Below are 23,897 nucleotides of genomic sequence, written 5' to 3'. Positions count from 1 at the left end.
TGAACATTGATACATATGATGAAATTAGAATGAATAACACTGCAGTCCAACCTTTTATTGTCCTGGGCTTCATTTCCTTGTGATTGAAAAATGTCACTCACTTGCTGTGGATTCATTCCTGATGGAACTTGATGATCCCTCCTGGCCACTCTCTTCTACATTTAGGAAGTTTAGAAAGGATGAATTACTTAATGCACAATCTGAAAACTCTAAAAATGTTCATAATATCTTCAAAATTGGTACCCTGGACGGCTGGAGGACTCTCCCAATTCCATTTGGGCCTGGCATGGGTATGCTGTGCCAACCTTCTGTACTGAACATTATTCGAACGAAGAAAAAAAGGACTTAATATTTAAGTCATTTTAAGGAAGGGCCAATCCATGAAACTTTCCACGCTTTTAAGTAGCTTTATTATAAATTCAATTGATGCATACACACCTCAATATGTGTGCTTGATGACCCTTCCAACAGTTGAGGGACTGATACTTGAAGATCAAGACCCTCGAACCCCTGCTCGCAAAGGATTGCAGGCGTATTCAATCATAAACACCTAAGAAAAAAATAATTCGAAGAAATGTTTTTAGGTAGAGATTTATACTTGTTCTGTTTGCATGAATTGGTTCTGCTGATAAATTCCTTGAATAGGATTGTGAGCAATTGGCGGAGCAGTTTGAGTAGGCAATCCTTGGAGCTGCAGTTCCTGTAGCCCAGAAACAAAGATTTGGATCTGATTTGAAGGTGTGGGTCCTGCAGATTCGTTAGGGAATACTTGGAAATGGACTTCCTGTGGCATGGAAACAACGATTTGGATCTGTTGTGCTACTTCATTAGGATTTAAGACACTGAGGCCAGCAGTTTGATTTGCCAATCCTTGGAATTGAGCTTCCGGTGGTCTGGAAACAAAAATAAATACTAGTTATAAAATATTCCTAATTCCAACCACAAAACATAAATGAAAAAGCCAAAAAAAAAATATATATATATATATATATATCTGTTGGCATATTGACAGCATTTGATAGTGGTTTTATGAAGTGTTTCTAATTTTTTTCATACTTAGAAAATTTTTATCTTTCAAGCGTTTGAAGAGTTAGAAATGTTTTTTAAAATCACTATCAAACATGATTTTAATTTGTTTTAGAGTATGTTAGTAGTGATTTTAGGAAACGTTTTAATATTTCTAATATTTGAATGATAAAAATTTTCAAGTGTTAGAAATATTAAAAATATTTTCTAAAATTATTATTAAACGAGCTCTTATATTGTTTTCTAAAAATATTTCTAATCTAAAAAATGATTTTGAAAAAGAAAAAAAAAGTTTGACAAAATTTAGAAAACGTACGCTTTTAAAAAGTTAAAAAATCATTTATAATGTATACAAAAACACTTAAGAAGTGATACTTCGAAAAATACTCTCAAAAAAAATGTTTTCACTAAAAACATTTTAAAGAGAAATATCGCACTTTAAATTGTCGAAAATCAGGTGATTGTTGAGGTCTACATAAAATTAAAGAAGTGTATGATAGTGTATATGTAGGTTTCAAGTGCATTTGACAATATTTTTAATAAAAGTGTTTCTAATGAAAGTGTTTTTACTAGAATCATCCTATAGGTGCTTCAAAAACTCGCTTTCAAGATTACTGACGAACCAACTATTAGTCACCAATAATTCACATAATGCAATTATCTAAACAAAGTTTCAACTTCCTTAGAGAAAAACTTAAAGTGAATGCTGAATATATGATCTATGCATCATGAAGATCTGATTCAGTGGTTCCATTAGGCCTTATATGACCTTGATCTTGTTGACCATAGAATTGGTGAGGCCTAGATTCAAACGAATCATTATCCATCCATTTCAACTATCAAGCATCAACTTTAAAAATGAAATTAATTGAAAGACTTAATTACCTTGAAACCAAGGAAGGTTGATCATAAGGAATGGTATTGTGGCTGTGGGGATCAAATGCATATTGTGTCATCTGCATTTGGGGCCTGAAATTCAACAAAATAGGATATGGTAAACCATCTGCATATTTAGCCATTGGTTATCTTAATCAAATATCAGAAAGATTAAAAGTAAATAAAAGCACGAACCTAGAGGCCCTAAGAGATCCAAGCATCATGGAGCTATGACCTTGTGGCTCATATACGTTATGTAGGACTGGAACTAGACTTGTTTCACTGTAAGAGGCATTCTGGGGCCTGTACGCACTTCACATAAAAAATCATTCCATTACATGCTTGACCTCATTCACTAATCACGTACAACCAAGCATCTTATTTACAAAGATATATATCAGAAATGATAATCACCCAAAAGGCAGAGTCATTTGAAATGGTGCTGAGAAACATGGTGGAGAACCGCAATAGCAGTTGGGTCACTATGACTTGGTTAAGCTCTTGATGTTGGATAGGTAACTGCTGTAACCTATTGTTGAAAATGCCAACTAATTAATGAGATATATATTTATAAAAACATACATAAGGTATGTATGATAGGTACCTTAAAGATGAATGAGGTTGTGGTTGCAGAGAGTTGGAGCACAATGGATCATATACATTCGCTGTAATTGAACCTTGGTGAACTTGACCATCCGCCGATTGATGGGGCCTGTATTCAAATACTTGAGTGTAATGATAATATATATAGGCTTGTGTGCATACAATGATCAAAAGACGTACCCGGATTGAGGGGAAGGATAATATGGACAGTTCTGATTTTGGGGAACCCAAGTGAGGTCTTGTTGGTTGACCAAGGAAGAATTGCCATTTAAAGCTCCCACCTGAGTGATGTTATCTCACACTAATATGATAAAACTTTATACATAAACATGTTATAGAAGCAACTATGAGTTCTCACCGTGTTTTGAGATAGACTACCGCAGTTGAACACTTGCCGATTGTTGTCACCGAAATAATTGTCCCCGATATTTTGCAGTGATTGATCATCAACATAAAGTGGAGCACAGCCTTGAATGCTTGATACCATTTCTAGAGTCTGACTCCTACATACTCATACATTAAGTAATTAGTAACACAAATGTCCCAGACATACAACTAATATCTTAACAAATAAAAATTACAGTAAATAGAACAAATATACGCATACTGATACAAGGACATATTCTGAGGTCGAAGGACATTATCAGCATGTGGCGCATCGGCCTCATGATCATATGGTTGCAGCTCCGTGATTGGATTATAGGCATGTAGTACCGGCTGGACCAGTGAAGGATTGACGGAAGATGTCTCCACCGGTTGCACCAAGTTAGGATGATTCTCAAGCTGAACATTTTCCAAGCCTTCATAATTGTTATACTCATCGTGATGATTTGAGCTGATTTGAGTCGCTTGGAGCAGGTTACTGCCAGGAAATGGTGGCAACTCCACACTCTCCTGTTGAACCATATATAAAAAGAAAACAATATATTACTACAAACTATTTTCTTCTTTTACAGAACATTTGTAGGGTTAAATGAATTGGGTGGATGTTTGAAGGTACGTACGCTTGTGAGGTAGGATTGGATATTTTCATCGGAAGGCATCTCTATGTCATTGTTGGTCAGCAAGTCGGCGACATCCAACATAAACTCAAACTCATCACCACCACCTTCTGCTTCTCCCAATGACCCAATCCCCATTTCACTCTGTCCGTCAAACAAAGACTATTTTGTGGGACCCATGGGAAAAAAAAAAAAAAAAAAAACACCAAGGGAGAATCAAATTAAAGACATTTCCTGCAAAACCCTTGTGCAGAGGAGTTACTTTCCTTCCGTTATCATTATCATTCAAATAAAGACAATGCTTGAGAAGTCAAAAGAAAGACGCTCACAAATACTCTTCAAAGTCGAAAGGATAATTTAGCAGCTAAATAAGGAAAATGGACAGTGGGACCCACGATTTTATCCATGCCACCTGGCAATTGTTTATAGAGGAATTGACTTGCACCAGCAGCACCACAGCGAGACTTTAATGACTCAGTGTGTCGTCAGGTGCTCGCCCTGTGTCCCCTTGTAGAGCAGTCTGTACTCTGTACATGGAAAAGAAAATATGAATCATTAACGTCTGCAACCTTCTTCGATAATAGCTGATAAGCAAGAAAATAAGTACTAGTGGAATTTTCAGCCTTTTTTAATTGCTGAACAAAATTATCTAACTTTTCATGGCCTTTTCTAATAATGGGTAAAAGGCTAGTGGCATGCAGGTCAGCAGTTTTTTTCTCAATTTCAAAACTTCAATCATACCTCAGAAGGGCACTGGATGGATTCTTTGTCTAAAAAAAGAGAAAAAAAAACCCTGATTATGTAGCATTGGATTCGATGTATCCTATGTAGTAACTTTTAAAATTTTCACAAATTTGTAATAATTTGAACAAAATGTTGACTATGGAAATTTCAGAAATTAGATTTCATACCATTTTACCTATGTGATAATGGGTTCAAGAATGGTAAAGAGTAACCATGTGAAGAGAGATAAATTTAAGGAAGATGGTAGATTCAAATCTTCAAGACCAAATCCAAATACATGTAAAAGAAGTAAAGTATTAACAACTGAAAATTACCTTAATTGTCTTGTTTTATCTTTGAAGATTTCTGAATTATCCAAGCTATGAGAGGAAGAAGGAATGGGGATTTTTTTATAGAGAAAAGAATAGTGAAGGTCAACTCTTGAAGTAAGATTCTAAGAGCTATTTATAGGTGAAGATGGATGTGAGTTGTCAATAGAAATGGTATTAATTGATAATTAAGGTCACTTTATATATATATATATATATATATATATATATGTAAGTCTAAGAGAGGTAAAGAAAATATAAAAAGAAAGAAGAGATATGTATATCTAAAATTTGACGTATTTGAAATGGTTTTGAATAATTTTTTATTTATAATTTATTGTAATGTTGTTTGAGTGCTTCATATTCAAATGTAAAACCAATGGACATATCTCAATATGTTAGATTAAATCAATGAATTTTTTTATAAAGAAAAAGTCATAATTTGTTGTGATTCATATTTACGATGGTGTAGTTATCACCATTAGCTTAATGTTAGAGAAAGTCGTAATTTGTCGTTATGCATAAGAGAAACTTTTGAATTCATGTATAAAAGCTAAATGAAATCCAAAATAAATTTAACGTATATTTTATGGTTAAAGATGCTAATGTTTCTTATAAAACTGTTAATTGAAATCTTTTTTTTCATTTGAAAGATTATGAAAATGATTAAAACAATTACTAAACTTTTAATTACTTAAGAAAAGTCAATTTAGTTTACGATATATTTGGTTAAATAGGGTAAAATGACCTAACATTTATAAAAATAACTTTCTTCATTTAACAATATAATAGATGACCCTCTTTGACCCAAAAACCTTCAAAGCAAATTTAAAAGAAAAAAAAAACCTCTAAATTCAACTTAAGTAAATTAAATAAAACATTTCAAATATATTATGGATATTTTTACTAAATTCTACAAATGAAATCTTTAGGATAGTCCCCTAACTTTATGGTTGTAGCCTTATATATTGCCGTTGATGGAGGGTTTCTCAGGTTTTCTCATGCTTTATTGACCTTTGGCCATATAAGGACAAGAGTGGTTGAACTCATCTTTTAAGGGTCAGGTTGGTCAAGTAGTAAATCCTTGAAATCGTCTCTTCTCATGGTCTCTATTTTAGGATGGGATGAATTTTAGCACCCTCATCAACCTTACTCTCTTTGGTATCTTCATAGCTTTTCATTTGTATCCTTTGTTCTTCAATAAAGATATACATTTTTGGTAATATTTAAATGTGGTACAATAGTCTTTGGAATATGATTAGACTAAGATTAAGTATCATTCACTTTTATTTGATTAATTTTTGGTTCTTTTTTTTCCCTAATTTTAAATTTTTAAATTTTTTTAATCATATTAAAAAAAATAAATAAATAAATATAAATATATATATATATATGACGAAATAAGACAGGATCCATCCTGATTTTGAAATGGATTTAAAAAGGAAATTCTCAAATATATCCCTAATCTATCTAATTTTATTTCAAACCAATTCTATGAAGTATAGAATGGATGTATGAAAACATCATGTACTACCATTAATCATGACATAGAGTAAATTCAATTTAAAGGTCGTAAGTATACATGGGAGAGGATGGGAGATGTTGAGAAACCGCAAGTCACAAGAGGATAGGGCATAATTAAAAGGAAAAGATTCGTGTACAGACCAAGGCCCAAAACTTAACAATTATCCAAAATATTTTGGGAATCCTAGTACATGATTTGAGGATTCAATCTTCAATAGTATGTGACCCATATAAGTTTTTGGCAGCTTAAGCTCCTTCGCTGCTGCAAGCTTCATCAGGAGGGATCTGCACCTCTGCCATACTCTGGCCCCCCCCACTTCATGCTGCCACCATAATTAACATTATTACTAATTAAAAAGACTACAACCCCACACAACTCTACTACCCCCACGAAGTGAATCGACCGTGTTTGTAAGTTGTAACATCAGACAAGGTAAGGTGTAATTGCTTAAAGAAAATATAGCATTCTCGGTTGACTCGTTTGTATTACTCGATTTTGGAAGAAACAAGAAGGAAACCTGAATTGGAGGGAACAAAAAGGAAGAGGCTGGGGCCACATTGGAAGGTTTCCTGGGGTCGGATTGTTGACACAGCGCTCTCGCATCCTGGAACTGCTTCCTTGCAATAATGGATAGTGCGTCGTGCACAAAAGATCCCTGGAAATGGAAATCCTAAAATTAGGCATAAATTTGATTATGAAGCTAGAAAGGCTGACCAAGTTGCTTCAACAGAAACCACTGCTTCCAGTGTAGATTTTTGGTATTGGAAAAACTGACTCAATGTGTCTGGCAAGTGATCTTTATCTGTGTGTGTGCGCGACCCTGATGACAACATACCCGTGTGGCATAGATGGAGCAGGCAACCCATTTATAACTTGATTCTCAAAAGAGGCGAGCATCCCCTGTCATGAAATTAGAATACTTGAATCAAATAATACTAATTCTATAACCAAGAAATCATACTTTATGTAGGGAAAAAAAAAAAAGATGTAGTTTAGGTACCTGTGAAGAAGATGAATCATAAGGAAATAGATGGTTGCCTGACAAATATTCCTGCAACCAAAAAGATACACATTAAAGATTTCAAATGTATGCCGCTGCACAGAAGTGACCTCCTCAAACAGCATAAGAAAAAATCTAGATGGTTCATGAATTATTAAGTTTTTCCTCACAACTTAATAATTATTAGACCAAATGTTTTGGAGTGATCAACTGTAACTCACAGGTCTGAGTTTTTTAGCACAAAAGCTAAATATTAGATCAAATTAAACTCTTTTCTTTCCAGCACTAGCTTTTAATCGAACCAAGATAAATGATAATCTCTTTTGGGACAATAAAATCAAGGGCACAAGGCATAGTAAGAGCCTAACCGCTTAGAGGACGACTGCCCAGCAGGCCAAGAACCACACAAGCAGAAATTTAATTACAGTCCCGGATCCATCCACTTACCTTTCTCCGTAAAACATGCTCCAAGGTGTGGACCAGACGTTCCTCCATTGATTCAATCTCCCCCATCGACTTGAAATCGAGAGACTGAGGTTCAAATTCCCTGGAATTTAAGTATTTCAGGAGCCAAGAACCAAGAAACTAATCACGTAGTCATCATAAATCTAAGCATTCATAAAAGAAAATGAAGAGGAGCAAAGCTTGAATCTTATTTAGCAAATCCCATGGTGGCCTCCTTCACAACCATCCATTCTCAATAATTAAGTACAGGGTCGGCTCAGCAGTAAGAAAAGAAAATCAATGGCCGGTAAAGATGAATGATGGATTTTTTTCTTCCATCTTTTCAGGACCTCAACTGTTCCTCAGCAGTCTGAAGTTGCTGCTGCAACCTATCGACTTCCCGCTGGAGTTCCTAAAATGAAAGATTAACCAAACTTAAAACCTTGAAAACTGATCATTAAGTAGTAATCACTAGGATTAAAGATGGTCCATTTCTAATTACCTTGATCTGAGAGTTCACATCCCCACCTCTGCATATTTCAGAGAGAAAAACAAACAAACGAATTGCACCGTCAGACATTTATTAAAGAGAAAAGATAGAGAAGGGAACTTGAAAAAATAACACTTGGTGTGTGGGGGATAGAGGCTAGAGTGAGGCAGACACACATGGAGAATTGAAGTTCCTTGTCATCTTTAGTCATGAGTTGGTTGAGGGTCCTAATCCAATACTGCATGAATGCATGCAACACTAGTATTTCTCCCAAATTGTGGAGAAAAATGAAAAAAAAATTCCACTTACCTGTGTTCTGAATGACCCTGCAAAAATACTTACATAAATAAATAAATAAATACTGATGAATATGGTTGAGGCAAATCAAGTGAAAATTAAGAACTCTAAACTCTTTCAAATGGAAACTGGACAAGTAATTCAAGAGCATACTCTTCTCTTTCTTCGTCTGTGAGATTCATGTAACGAGTCAAAACTTCCTCGATCCTGCAAAATAAATTGAAACTTAGGCATGTTTATATGCATGTCTACATGTATTATGAAGGGTACTGTGAAATTGAATTAGTATTTAGTATTGAGAGGAATTAATAGTGGCACCTTTTTTTGCCCGAAAATTGAGTGAGACGGCCTGAGGGAGAGAACATGATCAGTGCAATATCAATACCACAGAGTACAGAAAGCTCGTACGCCTTCTTAATGAGTCCCTTCTTCCGCCTTGAAAATGAAACCTGCCGAGTTGCTTTATCTCTATTCTCCTCATCTCTTGCTTACCACGACCCATAGTGAGAGACAAGTTGAATTTGGTAGAGAAAATTTTGAACTAGAAAGTACTTGCTTTTGGAATCACTATACCTTCTACCCAGTGGAGTTTAAATAAACAACATGGGGACCACATCCAAGGTAGTTTGTGTCGATTCGAGCCGTGATTTAAATCAGGGTACTCAACCTAAACTCAATATAATCTCACTTTTCAAAGCTTGGGTTTTTTTTGGAGTTGGTTGGATTTTACTCGCTTGGTTAAGTTGATGGGTTACATAATTAAAATTCATAATTTAATATTTTTTTAAAAAAATAAATATTATTATATAAGATAATATATAAATGATTGTTCGAATTTACGAAAGGTCAGGTTGGGTCGAGCCTATCCACTCGAATTACACCCATACATGTGTGAAGGACGTGGTCATAAATATATGCAAGAATACATTCGACGGGAGGGTTGAAGGTTTTGTAGAAGGAAGTGAGCATGCAATGTAAATTAGCAATGTTATCCCTTTAGCTCTTTCGTAGAAAAAAAACAAAAAATTTTAATAAGATCTAGCTAGTTCTTTCTCAGTTTTGTCACATTCTGTTAGTGAAGCACCAATAGGTTCCTTCTTACTGTCATGGTTTCACGTGGGAACCGAACTAGGTTTGTATTTTCTTTAAAAAAAATCTGGAATATACACACATATGTAAACATAGCTCCAACTATGGTATGTCTTTTCTATCTCGGGCTTGCTTTCCCCAAAAAAATCTCAGGAGAGGATCTTACTTACTCCATGATGGTCCCTTGGTATTTCTAGGCACCAACTTTGTTAGATAATGATGTACTCCATATTCTATATAGCTCAACTCTTAATAGATAAGGAAAACTGTCCGGATATATACACAAGCCCGACTGCCCTACTAGATTCTAAGTACCTGTTGAAGTTTTTGCAATTTATAAAGGATAACCATGAACTAAGAGGAAGTCTTTTTAGGATTCATGCATGATTAAAATCTAGGTCTAACTGCATAAACTACATCACCGTTTCTTCCATAGCATAACTCTCACTTCTAGGCTCTATGCCTCTATCCATTGGTTCTATGCAGTGCTAGCTTTTACTTGCATACTGCATACATATTTACTTAAAAATAGCATTTATATTGTCATGTAAATTAAGAAAAAAAATGAAAACCATATGATGGCCAATTAACTTTTCTGATCAAATTCATTTTCAAGGTTCTATATGTTAACCTAAACACACACATGAGTAGAAAATAAAAATAAAATATATAAAAACATTAGTATGGTTTGATAATCAATGGGATTATTAGGTCCACATAATGTATCGACACTCAATAATCTATTAATTAGAACCAAAAAAACAGTTACAATGATGAAACTTTTGACCTTGGAGCTAACCGAGCAATTGACCCCTTGACATCTCAAACGAAGTGGAATAAAATTGATTCAGGTTTTATAATCCAACACCATCTCCCTAAATTCTTATCATTTTCTGTTACCAAAAATGACTTCTATATTTAAACCGTGGTCTTTCGGTGTTCACTGTTTGGGCCAGAAGAGAGATATCTGTGAATTCTTTTGATTTGGAGAAGCTAATCAAAAGAGAGATATATATATATATATATATATATATATACATGTAAGGTACTTCAGAGACTAGAGGTGGGAAATGGGCTGTAAAGTAATCTTTGTGGGCTGTGGTGTGCATGTGCCTCATGGATGCGTTGAATCATTTTTCTGAAGCCATACAATCACATAGGCAGGGATTAGAATATCCCGTCGCGTTCGGATATCACTTTGGATCAATGCCCAAAAAATAAATAAATAGGGAGAAAATTTTGATTGGTCACAATTGTGGGAATTTATTAGAAAATTTCTTGATTTTTCGAAATTTTGTCCTTGAAGAAAATTTATCGGAAATTTTTAATATTTTTCGGAATTTTATCCCTAAATGATGGTAACCTAAGAAACTTAATGGACTTACTAAATCATAGTAACTTTTTATGAATAATATATATAGCATACATGTTTTTAAAAATTTTTATAAAACAAAACTTTATCAAATAAATTAATTTTAATTATTTTATTTTTAAATTTAATTTAATTTAACTTATCATTAAAAAGATAAAACCATCATATATTAATAATTTTTTTATAAATTTTATACTGTAATTAAATGCAAAAAAAAATATTTATAAATAAAAAAATATGTATATTATTACTCTATATATTTAAAAGTTTTATCTCATATTTTCATAAATTTTAATTAATTTCGGGGCCATGGATAAAGTTTTGAGGCAAAATTGAAGATCTAAATTTCCATCCTTCCATATAGAGTAGTTGTTTGAAAGGGAAATTTCAGCGTATTAGAAAAAGCATGCATGTACTGAAATCACAAAAAACATCATATATAATATGTGAAGGACAGTTCTGATAGCCATCTCATAACAACCCACACTGTTTCTATCTATTCATGTGACTCTCCGGTTCCCCCATGTCCACCACAGACCTCTTCAAATATATTTTAAGAAAAACTCTACGGTACAATAGTTTTCCAGTAGGACACATAGGCCAAAGCTGTATGGTAACTAATTACTCGATTTACATTTTTCGGTTGCATTAATTTACATGATGGAGCAAGCATTTGGATTATCATCGCTGAACATGGTGGTGTACTGTTCCTCCAGTGGACTCATAGCAGTGATGGCAGGGTTCTCCGAGCTCCGGACATAACCAGGAGGTGCCTTCTTGTCATAAACTTGAGCAACGTAGGGATGAGCCACCAGATTGTATGGAACATAAGGCCAAAGCTCAGCCTTTTTCCCTGTTGACTGTGCCTTCTTCAGCACTTTCTTCGCATCTGCATAACCAGTAACACTCGCCTTCTGTTGTTTCAGGTTTACATCCACAGATTTTACTCCTGCTCAGGTTTACAAAAGATTGAAAAATACTGTTAATTGTCTCAAACCCATCTAAGCTATCCATTATCAGCATACAGGGACAAATTGAAAAATCCATACAGATGAATATGTAATATACCTTTCAGCGAAGAAAGAACTTTCTTGACTCTAAGCTGGCAGCCCTCACAGTCCATCCTGACTTTGAGATCTACCGTCTGCAGTTGCTTCCTTTTCTTCCCTTTTTTGCTGCTGAGTAGGTCTGAAAAGTATTCCAAAGTAGCTACAACTCCCATTTTTTTTGTTTCTTTGATTGATTTTAGAGAAGCGGTTGTAACTTGTAAGGAGAATATAAGATATGAAACTAACTAAACCAAACTTTAAAGACATGCAAAAGCTTCAGGAGAAGCTTGAAGCTTAAAGGGTTTTGGACGTTGAAAGAAACAAAATCAATCTAAGGTTGCAGAAAAGGCCCACACGTAAACCTCCTTTAGTTTTAATGAGCAGGGAGCTAGAGAAATGCGAGACAGGAGTACGGTAATGAGAAGTGAAAGGCTGATGGGTGACAAGAGAGAAGCTAAGAGACTACTCCTGTCCTGAAGGATTGCATAAATTTATAGAATCCAAAAAAGAGAGGTGGGACTGTTGGAAAGGTATCTAATAAAGTTGTTTTATGAAATAAAAGAATTGTAGTAGTCTCCTAGAGGGAACTCCCCTTCAACCTATAGATTCGCTCCTTCCTTGGAAAGGAAACAGACCTAAAAAGTAAAAGACTCCGAAGGCTGCACGCTCTCAGTACCTTTAGCTCTCATGTAAGTAAACTTTTTAGTACCACATGCTCTTCGTTATATACATGTTGATATAACAAAAGGTAGCAGGCACCCAAACATTAAACAGTGCTTAAAGTAAACCTGGATTTATTTGCCTTCACAAATCTGGCTAAACTTTTCTGAGTTTAAAAAGAGAGAGTCCAATGCTTAGGGTACACGAAATATGAAAGTAAAATAGCAAAGTTTGAGAGCAACGCTTCAGGAAAGAGACTCCTGAAAAAAGTAATACAAACCTAAATGTATGGATTTCCTGATTGTGATGAGATGAGCTGAGATGGATTTTGGGTGCTTGGATCACTGCCACGATTCATGCTATCCTGAAGACAGGTGGCAACAAGGACAAATGAATGGTCGATATATAGACAGCGTGGAAACAAAAGTCCAATGGAGAGGGTGGTAGCTTCCCACAGGTAGAAAGCTATCTTGTTTGCTTGCCATTGTCCATTTTTGTCAAGTGTTCGGTTGATTGGGCGGTGGGTTGTAGAAAAAAGGTGGATAACGTAAAAATAATAATAATAATGATGATAATGCCACAGATGGATCTGGCTACTATGACAGACGGCACAAGGCTAGTAGATGAATATATTTTAAAGTACCACCTTTTCTGTATTTAAATTCCTAGGCCCCCATTTGCCTCCCACCACCCTCACGACAAAGGCTTGTTTGGCTGATTTTTTTATTTTTTATTTTTGGTTTTTTTGGCATTTTGTTTTGTCTGCCGTGTTCAACAGGCAAACATCTCCATTTTCCTCCATTTGAATGGAAGCAAAATGTACATAATCATACTAAAATGAAGAGATTTAAATGATCCCAAAAATTCATAAGTGAGTATACTGTGTAGAGGTTGCTGGTGGGAGAGGGAGCTGCAAGGCATTGATTGATATAATGGTAGATCCACCACCGAGACACCAGATGCGTCTAGGCTCTTCCATTGCTCTGCTGGGCCAGAGCCATGGCTCCACTCAAGGACAGAACGCCAACACAGCAGTGCTCCATATCCTGTCATCAGTTGATCATTTGTACAGTGTGCAAATAGTAAAATCAGCAGTGTCCATCGTTTGATATGTAGATACTAACCATATGTTTTAGTATTAAAAGTACGTGGAGAAGAACAAGTGGGGACTTTTCTCAATAGTACGGTAATTTAAAAAAATTATTCTTAAATTATTATAATAGAAAAGGTTATTACAAATATATGGTAGTTTTTGTCACCTACGAGATAAGATGAACGGATTTTTTTTTTTTAAACCAAAATCGTCTTTTCAAAAGACAATTTTATTTCCATTAAAAAAAATAAAAATTCAAAATGAAGATACGATTTCCAATTAAAAAAAATTAATATTTTTTTAATATTTATTACAAATTATAAAAAAAATAAAAAATAAAAACCCAAGGGAAATCGTTTCTTGAAGAAACGAATTCCCTTGAAAAAAAATAATATTTTTTAAAAAAATCCCAAATTAAAAAAAAAAATCCTTAAGGGAACGCTTCTCTTCAAAAAATAATTTTTTTTTAAATACCAAATTAAAAAAAAAAAATCTTCAAGGGAACTCGTCTCTTGAAGAAACAAGTTCCCATGAAAAAAATCCCAAATTATAAAAAAATAAATAAATCCTCAAGGAACTCGTCTCTTGAAGAGACGAGTTCCCATGAAAAAAAAATATATATATATATTATATATATATATATATATATATAATTTTAAAAATCCCAAATTAAAAAATAAAAAATAATAAAAACAATCCTCAAAAGAACTCATCTTGAAGAGACGAGTTTCATTGAAAAAAAATTAATATTTTTTTACTAGTTCCATTGAAAAAAAATTAATATTTTTTTACTAGTTCCATTGAAAAAAAATTAATATTTTTTAAATAAAAAAAATCCTCAAGGGAACTCATCTCTTGAAGAGACGAGTTCCCATGAAAAAAAATAATATTTTTTTTAAAAAAATCTCAAATAAAAAAATAAATAAATAAATAAAAAACCTCAAGGGAACTCATCTCTTCAAGAGACGAGTTCCCATGAAAAAAAATATATTTTTAAAAAAAATCCCAAATTAAAAATAAAAATAAAAGAAACCTCAAGGGAACTCTTCCCAAGAAAAAATAATAATTAAAAAAAATCCCAAATTGAAAAAAAAAAAAAAAAAAAAAAAAAAAAAAAAGAGTTCCATGAAAAAAATTAATATTTTTTTTAAAAAATCCCAAATTATAAATAATAAAAAATTGGGAAATCGTCTCTTCTTGAAGATTTTTTTATATATATTTATAATTTGAGATTTTTTTTAATGGAATATCGTCTTCAAGAGACGGTTTCCTTAGAGGATTTTTTTTTTATTTTATAATTTGGGATTTTTTTCATGGGAACTCATCTCTTGATTTTTTTATTTTTTTATTTGGGATTTTTTATAAAAAAAATATTATTTTTTTTCATGGGAACTCGTCTCTTCAAGAGACGATTTCCCTTTTAAATTTTTATTTATTTTTTAAATGGAAATAAAATCATCTTTTGAAAAGACGATTTTGGTTTAAAAAAAAAATTATCCGTTCATCATCTCTCCTAGATGGCAAAAACTATCATATATTTATAATAACTTTTTTTACTATAATAATTTAAGAATAATTTTTTAAAATTATCATACTGTTGAGAAAAGTCCATGGGCTGCAACTTCCATGTAGCTTTCTTAAATTTGTATTGACCGACTCACCGAGAACAGACCGTGCCCATCATTCACGACACAAGCTACATAATTGTATAATATCACTGATGGCCCCAGCCAACACCGTCCTGTCGATTCTCGGTATGTATGTGCCATACCCAGGTGGGATACATGTGGAACCATTTGCATCACCATTACTGTTTGAAGTCGCCATCACTATCATGTCAAAGATGGATACAAACTTTCGAGATCCCAACAACCAAACTGACATTAATTCATTCAAATCATGTAGCTAGGCAATCTGCATGCATCGATCACCATTAATGTGACTCTGTGACGACAAATATCAACTTCACTGATGACACTATAATTTTACAATAGTTGATATATCTTACTGGAATCAATAGGCATAGAATGTCCAAACAGGCGGCCTCCAAGACCATGAATATCGTTCAAGCTTTCTTAACGTACATATCCAGTTGCATAAATGCTGGAAACTAATTAGTTGGACCAACCTCGAACAAGCAGGCTTGCAAAAGGCCCCAATAGTATATGAAGGATGGCATTCCGGTAAAGACAAGAGGAGCCTGCTTTGAAGGTGGAAGGCCCCAACGCATCTAATAACATCTCAATCGTATTCTGTAAAGAAACTCTATTATTGACAGCAAGCTTAACTGACCCACCACTTTTATTAAATAAAAAAAAAAAGGCTACATGGGACATAGCCATATCTCTGCAGTGTCCCACACGCATCTGCGTTGGTTTCTCTTAGGCCCATAACTTTCCCGGGAATGTTTTTTCTGGAAGCCTTTTCTGAGCATAATATTCTTTAGTACCTAATCTAGTAGTCCTTTCTATATATGAGTTACACGTTGTAGGGACCACCCCTAAACGCACACGTGGCAGTCTCACAGAGCACTCCCTCATTGGACACGTGACACGTCCAACCCTCTGTCTGGATTTTCCTCATGGGGCACATGGCACTCTCAACTCTTCATCTAGATGATCATGGGACCAGCATGCTATCCACACTCCCTTGTCCGGACCCAATGCTAGCGTCCTAGACAAAAGTCTTGACCGCGTTTCGCGAGCCATCATTATTCATACTACTAAAAGCATGCTCGACGGGACCCTCCTAGGTCACTTAGACAACCTGTCACGATCTGCACCACGCCGCCTGCAGAGCAAAAAGACAAGGATGACGGCAAGTCATTCCTCCCATAATCTCTGACAGTTACCTGCAGGATAATGATAGCTCTGCCACCATCTTAACACCATCATGACAAGCCAAAAATCTTCCCACCATTAAAGGGGACAAAGTTTCTGACACTATAAAAGACCCTTACACAGTAAGGTAAGCATTCTTTCCCAAAAGAGGAGGGTCCAAGTAATAATATCAAAATGTTAGAGATAAAAGCTAACAAAACCATCGGAGGGTGTGTCCGGACCCATTGTCCGGACATCTTTTGCAGGTCAAATGAAGGAAGTATCATCTTCAGTTGAGAAGGCGCGTCCATCTGGCATCTGCAGTGGTCCCGATAACGCGAGCCCTAACACACGTGGCATAAATTTCCAGTTCCAGAGTAAATCGGTAGAGATGAAAAAAGAAAAATACTTCTCAAAAGTTTCCTAACTCAAATCTGAAGCACTATTGCACAGACATGCTGACGAACCCCGATCAGCCTCGGCTCCGCGGCTTTCTATCGTAACTGCGTCAGTTTGATTTACTGGATTCCAGGACGTGTAACAAAGATGACTGGGTGCTCCGAGTCAATGATCATTCCTTCCATCAATTAATTGATTTTTTAATAATAATAACAAAGAAAAGGCAGTTGCTACATGCTTGGTGTCTTGGCCGACTGGTTAACACAGCATCATCTCTATAACAAGGATAAAAAGAAGAAAGGCATCTGCCAGGGCTAGGCATAAAACCACAACCAATCATGAAGCCTTACATTTCATAATTTTGTTCATTACTGATTTTGCTGTCCTTTGGGGCGATTTTTCCCATTTAATCGTCCACACAATATTTCATTTAAATAACACCAAAACCTAAAACCTGTCTCCCTAGAAGAAATAATAAGCTCACAGAATCTTTTCATAGACTTGCATCACTTACTTTGCATAAACTTACCAGGTTGTGCTTCTTAATTCCACAATTTATAACTACGATACCAATAAAATTAGAGATAGTTAAATCTGTTCATGAATATGCAAACAAAAACTAAAAATAACCTACCACTGAAATAGAGAACCACCAAAAAGAAAATTCTACCTACCATAACCAATCAATACAATGACCAAAAGAGTACCTCCCTTCATTGTTGGGGAACTATGATTTACATTGGTTGGGGATGCGGAGAGGAGTTTATATTAGACATCTAGAACAAACAAACGCATCAACACTAGCAGCAAATTCACCAAACAGAGCCAGTAGGGAAAAGCAGAGGTGACACTGCAGCAGAATTTGTGGGAGTCCTTCCAGCAACAGCAGGAGCAACAGCATGCCTACTAGGGGTCATCTGTTGCTGATTGGTGGGCAGTGGGTTTGGAGATCTATCATTTGGAGTGGTGTTAAATGCATTATTTTACCATCGGTTATATCTTGACCTGTGGATGCAACATGGATCAATATTAGTCGTGCATGGACAGTTGAGGCTATAAGCATTGCTGAGTGGAAGCATGTCAAAAAATAAAATCACAGAAAGCATCTAAAATAGGCTTTTAGATTGAAAAAGATTCCCAATCAAATCTGGACTAGAATTAAGAGAAGGAAAGGAAAATGCTGAAAAATGCTTGAGAAAGTTGCTTCTCCTTTTCTTTCTGGATCCAAATGCAATCCATAGGAACAAGAAATGAAAGAAACAAAAAACCAGAAAAATATTTAATGAGCAGATTCATGTGCATTTGGATTATGGTAAAGACTTTTTACAGTATGGGGCTTGAGTAAAATTCCCCAAGCTGACTTTAAATCCTAAACTTGTGAATTTGAATAGCAAAAGTCCATGTTGTTTGGAGATGTGTACCTCTCGGCCCGATACCCTTGCACTTGAAATGCATAAAATCAATGTAACACCAAAAATGTTATTTACAGTTGCACTTGTGACAGATGTGTCTGTTATTTAATATTACTTACAAGTGCATGGCATGAATAATATGTAATATAAAGTTTCCTGCCTTTCTAACTTTTCTAAAAATGGTATTATTATTCCAATGCTACTACCTCTTTGTTGAGTTGAGTTGAGTTGCTATATTCTCATGCGATGCAATAGTTAGACTTCACCCTGACCAATAGTAGGAATGGAATGTAGCCACTACTACAACCATCCATACAGCAGTAACATGCATCTATTGATGTTCTTGAGTCTATGCAGAAAATATAACGAAGTGTGAATTCATAATAGCCCCTATACCAAAAAGGTGTAGTAAACTCGAAGATTTTTTCCTCTTTCTGGTAAACAAGGCCACTCATTTAAGAAATTTCAAAGCCAAATAAAGGTGAATCCTTTTTAATTATTCAAGCTGGTCTTGAACAAGTGTGGGCATATGTGTACTGTTGTCAATAGTCTGGCATGTCAACAATCCATTAGCAAGCATATCTGAAATCAAAGCATAACCTATATCTACAAACTCCACAACAAAAAACAAGGTATCTGGTAGATTAGAGACAACGGTTTCTCCTGAAGCAGGAAACATAATGTAACTTACAATTGGAAGTAGACCAACCCAGCTTCAAATTTCCCTATCGAACACCATGCGATAACCCCACATGAAGTTTTCTGCATAATATAAGTCCATTTGCTGTTAGAGATATGTGTGTATATATGCACACATACATATATATCTATCTATATATATATACATATATATACAGAGAGAGAGAGAGAGAGAGATGAAGGAAGAGATAAAACTAAAATTTTGTGTTCGCATCAAGAGGCATAGAGGTGTACTCACGGCCAATGATGCCAAATTCTTCATGTATAGGCTGGATAGGTAAACAGAAAACATTGAATTCCTGCACCACAAAGTCCAAGACAGTTGATATTTACCCAGTAACCACATTCAACTGCATGGACAGCTTTTGCACCAGAGGACTAAATCAACTATCAATAAGAATATGTACAAGGCAAAAACATTAATATTATCTCACAGGTGATGCAGGAAACTAAATCCACAAAATTCAAATTGTTTACGCTAATCCCTGGACATTTTTAGAAATTACTACTCTTAACTTTAGCAACAGAGATGTAATAGCAAGAGAAAAACTTGGCTTTTCAGGCCAGTAAGAAAATTAGATAGTGTTACAGGGAAATTGGGTGTTACGAAAAACTAGATATCGTTACAGGAAAATTGGGTACTACAATGAAATTAAGATCTTAAGGTATCAAGACCTCAAGGCTGACAAATCTGCATCTAAAGAAGGGTCAGTAAGATATTATGTGGTACTAGTCCTCCACTGCATTTGAGGAATCAACAACCCAGAAAATACAAATATATTGGGGATTCATTCTGTACATCCAGCAGAAGTGAAGAAGAATTCTAAAGACACAGTAAGTGACAGTTATTTCAAACTGATATTACAAGCAATTTTTCCTTAGGACTACATACCAAATTAAATACTTTTTTCTTCTGGGAAGTTCAGGAATTCAATGGAAACCATAGGAGAGAAGCTTGAGATTGGGAGATGGAAATTTACTTGAGTAAAAATAGTATATGAAGCACTCACAGTTAATTTTGCAGACTAGTATGAAATTCAGGTGATTCGGTATTAGTGGAACTCTCAGAGAAAAATATTTCAGGCTTGCAGAAAGGTACACTAAGGTTATACTAGGAATTAGTTGTAAACCAATACTTTTAAGTATAAATGATCATGGCTCATGTTTAGTGCATAAAGTTACATACAAATGAAATTGATTCATTTTTATAGTTGCAGAAAGAAATAGAATTGCTCACCTCATTCTCCGAGATTAACTTAATAACAGGATTATGTACTATAAAACTTTGGTTCATAGCAAACACAAGTGTCACAGTAGGAATGTTGAGCAATTCCTGTGAACTGTTGCAAAAACAAAAACAATAAAAAAGCCAACAATCAACTCCAAGAGAAAAATGAGAAAAAAAGGCTTCCAAAATCCTCCTCGTCTAGTACACGAAATCCACCTAGAATTATAACAGTACTTCCAGGGGGACCCTTTGAAGCTGGACCTTGTAGCATTCATTTGTTTGTCAAACTATAATCAAGAAATGAAGCATGTTAGCCAGCTGACAAGGAAATGAATATATATTATAGAATTAAAAACAAGAGAAGCACCTCCACAACAATTTTTTCATAAATTTCATATGGAAGAAATGTGAATGATGTTCCACTGTCAACCAGAGCTTGAAATCCTGCTGTCTTAAGAGAAGAACTCCCAACGAGGTAACCCTCCACCTCAATAAGATAGGTAACACTGAAATAATTCTAGAGTTAATTACAAAAAGCACACCAAGGATACTACAGCATCTATAAGACTGAGGCCAGAAAATAGAAGTGCATACAATTTTCCTTCTAAAGGCACAAATGATGTAGATTTTTGGGTCACAAGTCCTTGGTCACCAAACAAATTGTCCCAGAATGATTATCGTCAAAACAAATTGAGAAAGCATTTCGAACCAATCCTGCTTTTGCTAGCAAACTAGGAACTGAAAGGTCCCAGGTCCCAATCCCATAAGACCATCAGGAGCCGCTCCATCTGAAAAAGCACCACTTTGTTTCCTACCACAGCTGCATTGAAGGGAAACAGACAACAGAAATAAAAACTATCATGAGCTTAAGTATAATTATGAAAAAAAAATTGTGATTAATGAAACTTATAAATGCATCAGGTTGTAAAAATGGACAGATGAAACAATATAGACACACCCTATAATGACTGAAGCCCACACCGAACTTCGGGATGCATGTTCACTGAATGGTGCCAAATGTAGTCGGTCCTCAATCAGCAAACCAGAACTTGAGGTATTCTCTGAATAGTAGTTAGCAAGGTAAGGGCAAGGGTCCTTTGAACTTTTGCAGTCTGAACCCAGTTCACATAATTGATCATTGCAAGATAGGGGCTTGCTGGTGCTTGATAAAGATGGGCTATACTCATTCAGATCTCTACCCTGCATTATAGATGTCCCAAATACGAGGGAACACCTACCAATCAATTATTGGAATTAACTGCAAAACCTGTTACCAATCTTAGCTGAACTACTGCACAAATCAATTGAAGCAAACACATTTGCAGTTCGGTCAATACCTATTTAGCAACAAAAATTAAAACAAGCATAAAACAAAGAGAAAAGGATATACCAACAATAATATAGTTTCCCCTGTGCAGCCTCTGCTTAATTACACTAATTAACCTATTCATCTAACTTGTAAGTAGGAACCAGAAACATTATTTTGCAAGGATGAAAGGTTATGACTCATCACTGTCAATTGCAAACTGGGTGAGTGGTGATCATGCTGTAGTGACAAGGTGATGCAACACATGACTTCATAAATTTTCTGTGCTTTGATTTAATATTTGCAGCAAATAGAGTTCAACGGAATAGACTCAAGGTAAAAGAAGAGAAAAGCATTGAGTAAAGTTTTTGAGCTAAAAAGACAATTGCATGCATCAATACTCTATGATAGAATCCAGAAGAAAATTGCTAATGAAAATCATGGGAGCAAAAGATGAATTTTGAGAAAAGCCCAATTAGAAATTTCATTGAATTAGCGGAGCCCTCTATGATTGGTGAAGAATTTTGACAAACTTATCAAGTCTTGGAAGCTCAAGCACCCCCTCTTCCCATTTTCATCCTCATTGAAGCTGTATATGAATAAGCTGTAGTAACCAATAATTTTGCATATAGTTTTCAAGGCCTAAGTGCATATTATTGTCTCATTAATGACCACAAAGAACCAAAAAAGCATAAATCTGCACTAATATAATGAAATAAAATTGATTTTTCATTGTAGTAAACATGATAAAGAAAGTAGAACAGAACTGGGTTAGAGATGGTTAGCCTACCAATCTATCATAGTAGCTGGCAGACAAGGGAGCACATTGCATACAATCACAAGGAACCCAAAGCAAATCGCTCCCAGCATCCAATGCAACAAGAAAAGAGACATTCGGTGTTCCTATATCAATCCAAGTGTAATGTAACCTGAAAAGGAAAAAATAAAAGAGAAGGTTTTATCAAAAGCATTCACATATAATAGGAACAGAGCACATAATAATCAATTTAGTTCCTTTTTTTTCAATCACAAACAATGAAAACATTTTGACAATATTCCAAAGTTTTTTAAGAGATCCTAAACTATAAACCACTTTCACAATGCATGCATAACTCAATTCAACTGCATATAGTTCGATCATGTAAAAGACTTGTACCAAAATTGTGAATGGAGCAAATTTTATTCCAAATCATTGAAAATTCTATCAAATTATTCTTCTAGATGAAATATTTCTTTCTCTACTATCATAAAATACCTTGATCGTTTCTGATTTGTAGATCAAAAACAATGAACCAGTTGTCATTTTCTCTTCCCCATTGCTCTTCAGGTATTCGGGAAGCTATTAGCTACCTGACAAGGATACCATTCAAAGAATGCATTCTTGTCTCAGAGTTCTGTGTATCCTGGTTAGGAGACTGTTTGATGGATATCATAGATATCATACGGAATAATAGGTCAAGGGTAGTGGCAGAACCTTAGGATAAACAGGGATTCTGGGATCCAATCCAAATTAAAGTTAATACTTCCTTTACTGTTGAATTCAAAGTGTAATCATATCAAAATTACTAGAGACCAAAAGGAACAGCTTTATCTTTTCCATTTTTAATATAATATTGTTCCTAGACCCTAAACTCCACCTCCATGAGGGAGAAGTAAACGAAATGTTGACACTTCTCTCTTCGTGATCCAAGGGTTTACGGAGTCTCAAGTCTAGGGACCTTTCTCAATCCATTGTCCAATGTGAATATGCCAGTGTGATTAAATGGCAAAAGTAAACTGGTTAGCCCATCGCAAAACTCACAATTCGCAAACATTTGGTCAAATCAAATCCCACACAAGTGAAAGATAATAATTAACAAATCTCTGCAAAGCTAAGCAAGCAAATATCCACACACGGACTAATATGATAATCAAAACAAAAGCAAATAGAATATGAAAGAGTAAGAGTAGACTGAGTTAACTCACCAGCCAAATTCATTACCCAAGAACAGAGACTCGCTTCCTTCAGATGGAAACAAAAGCTGATATTCCGCTCCCAGCTTCAACTTCTGGCGCTTCAAGTCGCTACTCAGAAGCAACCTGTAGTAATCAAAGCTCCTCTTCTTCGGCCACGAATCAGCAAAGAGATTGCCGTTCCTGGAAACCAAAAACGCCTTGGCCTCGTCGGAGAAGCGATGAATGAGCTTTGACGAAAATGTGACAGCAATGGCAGCATCGACGACGAGGAGGTACGCCATTAAGAGAGGAATCAAGGATCGAATCGCCATGAGAAAGAACTCCAAAAGACAAAGAAAGGGAGTTGATGTGCGAGTAGCAGAGCAGTGTGACTGAAGGCTGCGTTACAAGACACGGACGGTGGGGGCAAGAGGAGAACGAGAAAGAGTTAACATGCGCAGGGCGCACAGTGCGCACCTCCAATAATGATCTCGTGATCGTGCGTGTCACTGCCTGGTGTCT

The 23,897-nt window shown here is 35.2% G+C and overlaps 3 protein-coding genes and 1 pseudogene across 4 annotated transcripts in view; all 4 read right to left on the bottom strand.

Moving 5' to 3' along the window:
- Window positions 1-22,214, bottom strand: part of LOC117906874 (aspartic proteinase-like protein 1) — a 26,599-nt gene extending 4,385 nt beyond the window's left edge. Inside the window, exon 1 of one of the 2 annotated variants that reach the window (XM_034820132.1) lies at window positions 21,578-22,214. The gene's annotated coding sequence lies outside the window, so the exon portion shown is untranslated. The remainder of the gene's footprint in view (window positions 1-21,577) is intronic. The other variant, XM_034820133.1, reaches the window with a different exon arrangement.
- On the bottom strand, window positions 3,973-8,107 carry LOC117907159 (agamous-like MADS-box protein AGL104). Its single transcript, XM_034820584.1, has 7 exons — window positions 8,030-8,107; window positions 7,878-7,939; window positions 7,531-7,630; window positions 7,084-7,134; window positions 6,919-6,983; window positions 6,601-6,738; window positions 3,973-4,033 (listed from the first exon to the last, which is right to left on the bottom strand). The coding sequence occupies exons 1-7, from the start codon at window positions 8,105-8,107 to the stop codon at window positions 3,973-3,975; spliced, it is 555 nt and encodes a 184-aa protein (XP_034676475.1).
- On the bottom strand, window positions 11,189-12,524 carry LOC117906875 (heavy metal-associated isoprenylated plant protein 23-like). Its single transcript, XM_034820134.1, has 2 exons — window positions 11,844-12,524; window positions 11,189-11,724 (listed from the first exon to the last, which is right to left on the bottom strand). Exons 1-2 carry the CDS (start codon window positions 11,995-11,997, stop codon window positions 11,429-11,431), a joined length of 450 nt encoding a protein of 149 aa, XP_034676025.1. The 5' UTR covers window positions 11,998-12,524; the 3' UTR covers window positions 11,189-11,428.
- Window positions 18,923-23,897, bottom strand: LOC117907156 (annotated as a pseudogene).

The sequence above is a fragment of the Vitis riparia genome, chromosome 18 (assembly GCF_004353265.1).
Source record: "Vitis riparia cultivar Riparia Gloire de Montpellier isolate 1030 chromosome 18, EGFV_Vit.rip_1.0, whole genome shotgun sequence".
Lineage (NCBI taxonomy): Eukaryota > Viridiplantae > Streptophyta > Magnoliopsida > Vitales > Vitaceae > Vitis > Vitis riparia.
Note: the sequence above shows the minus strand (reverse complement) of the source record. Positions and strands in the feature narration are given on the sequence as shown.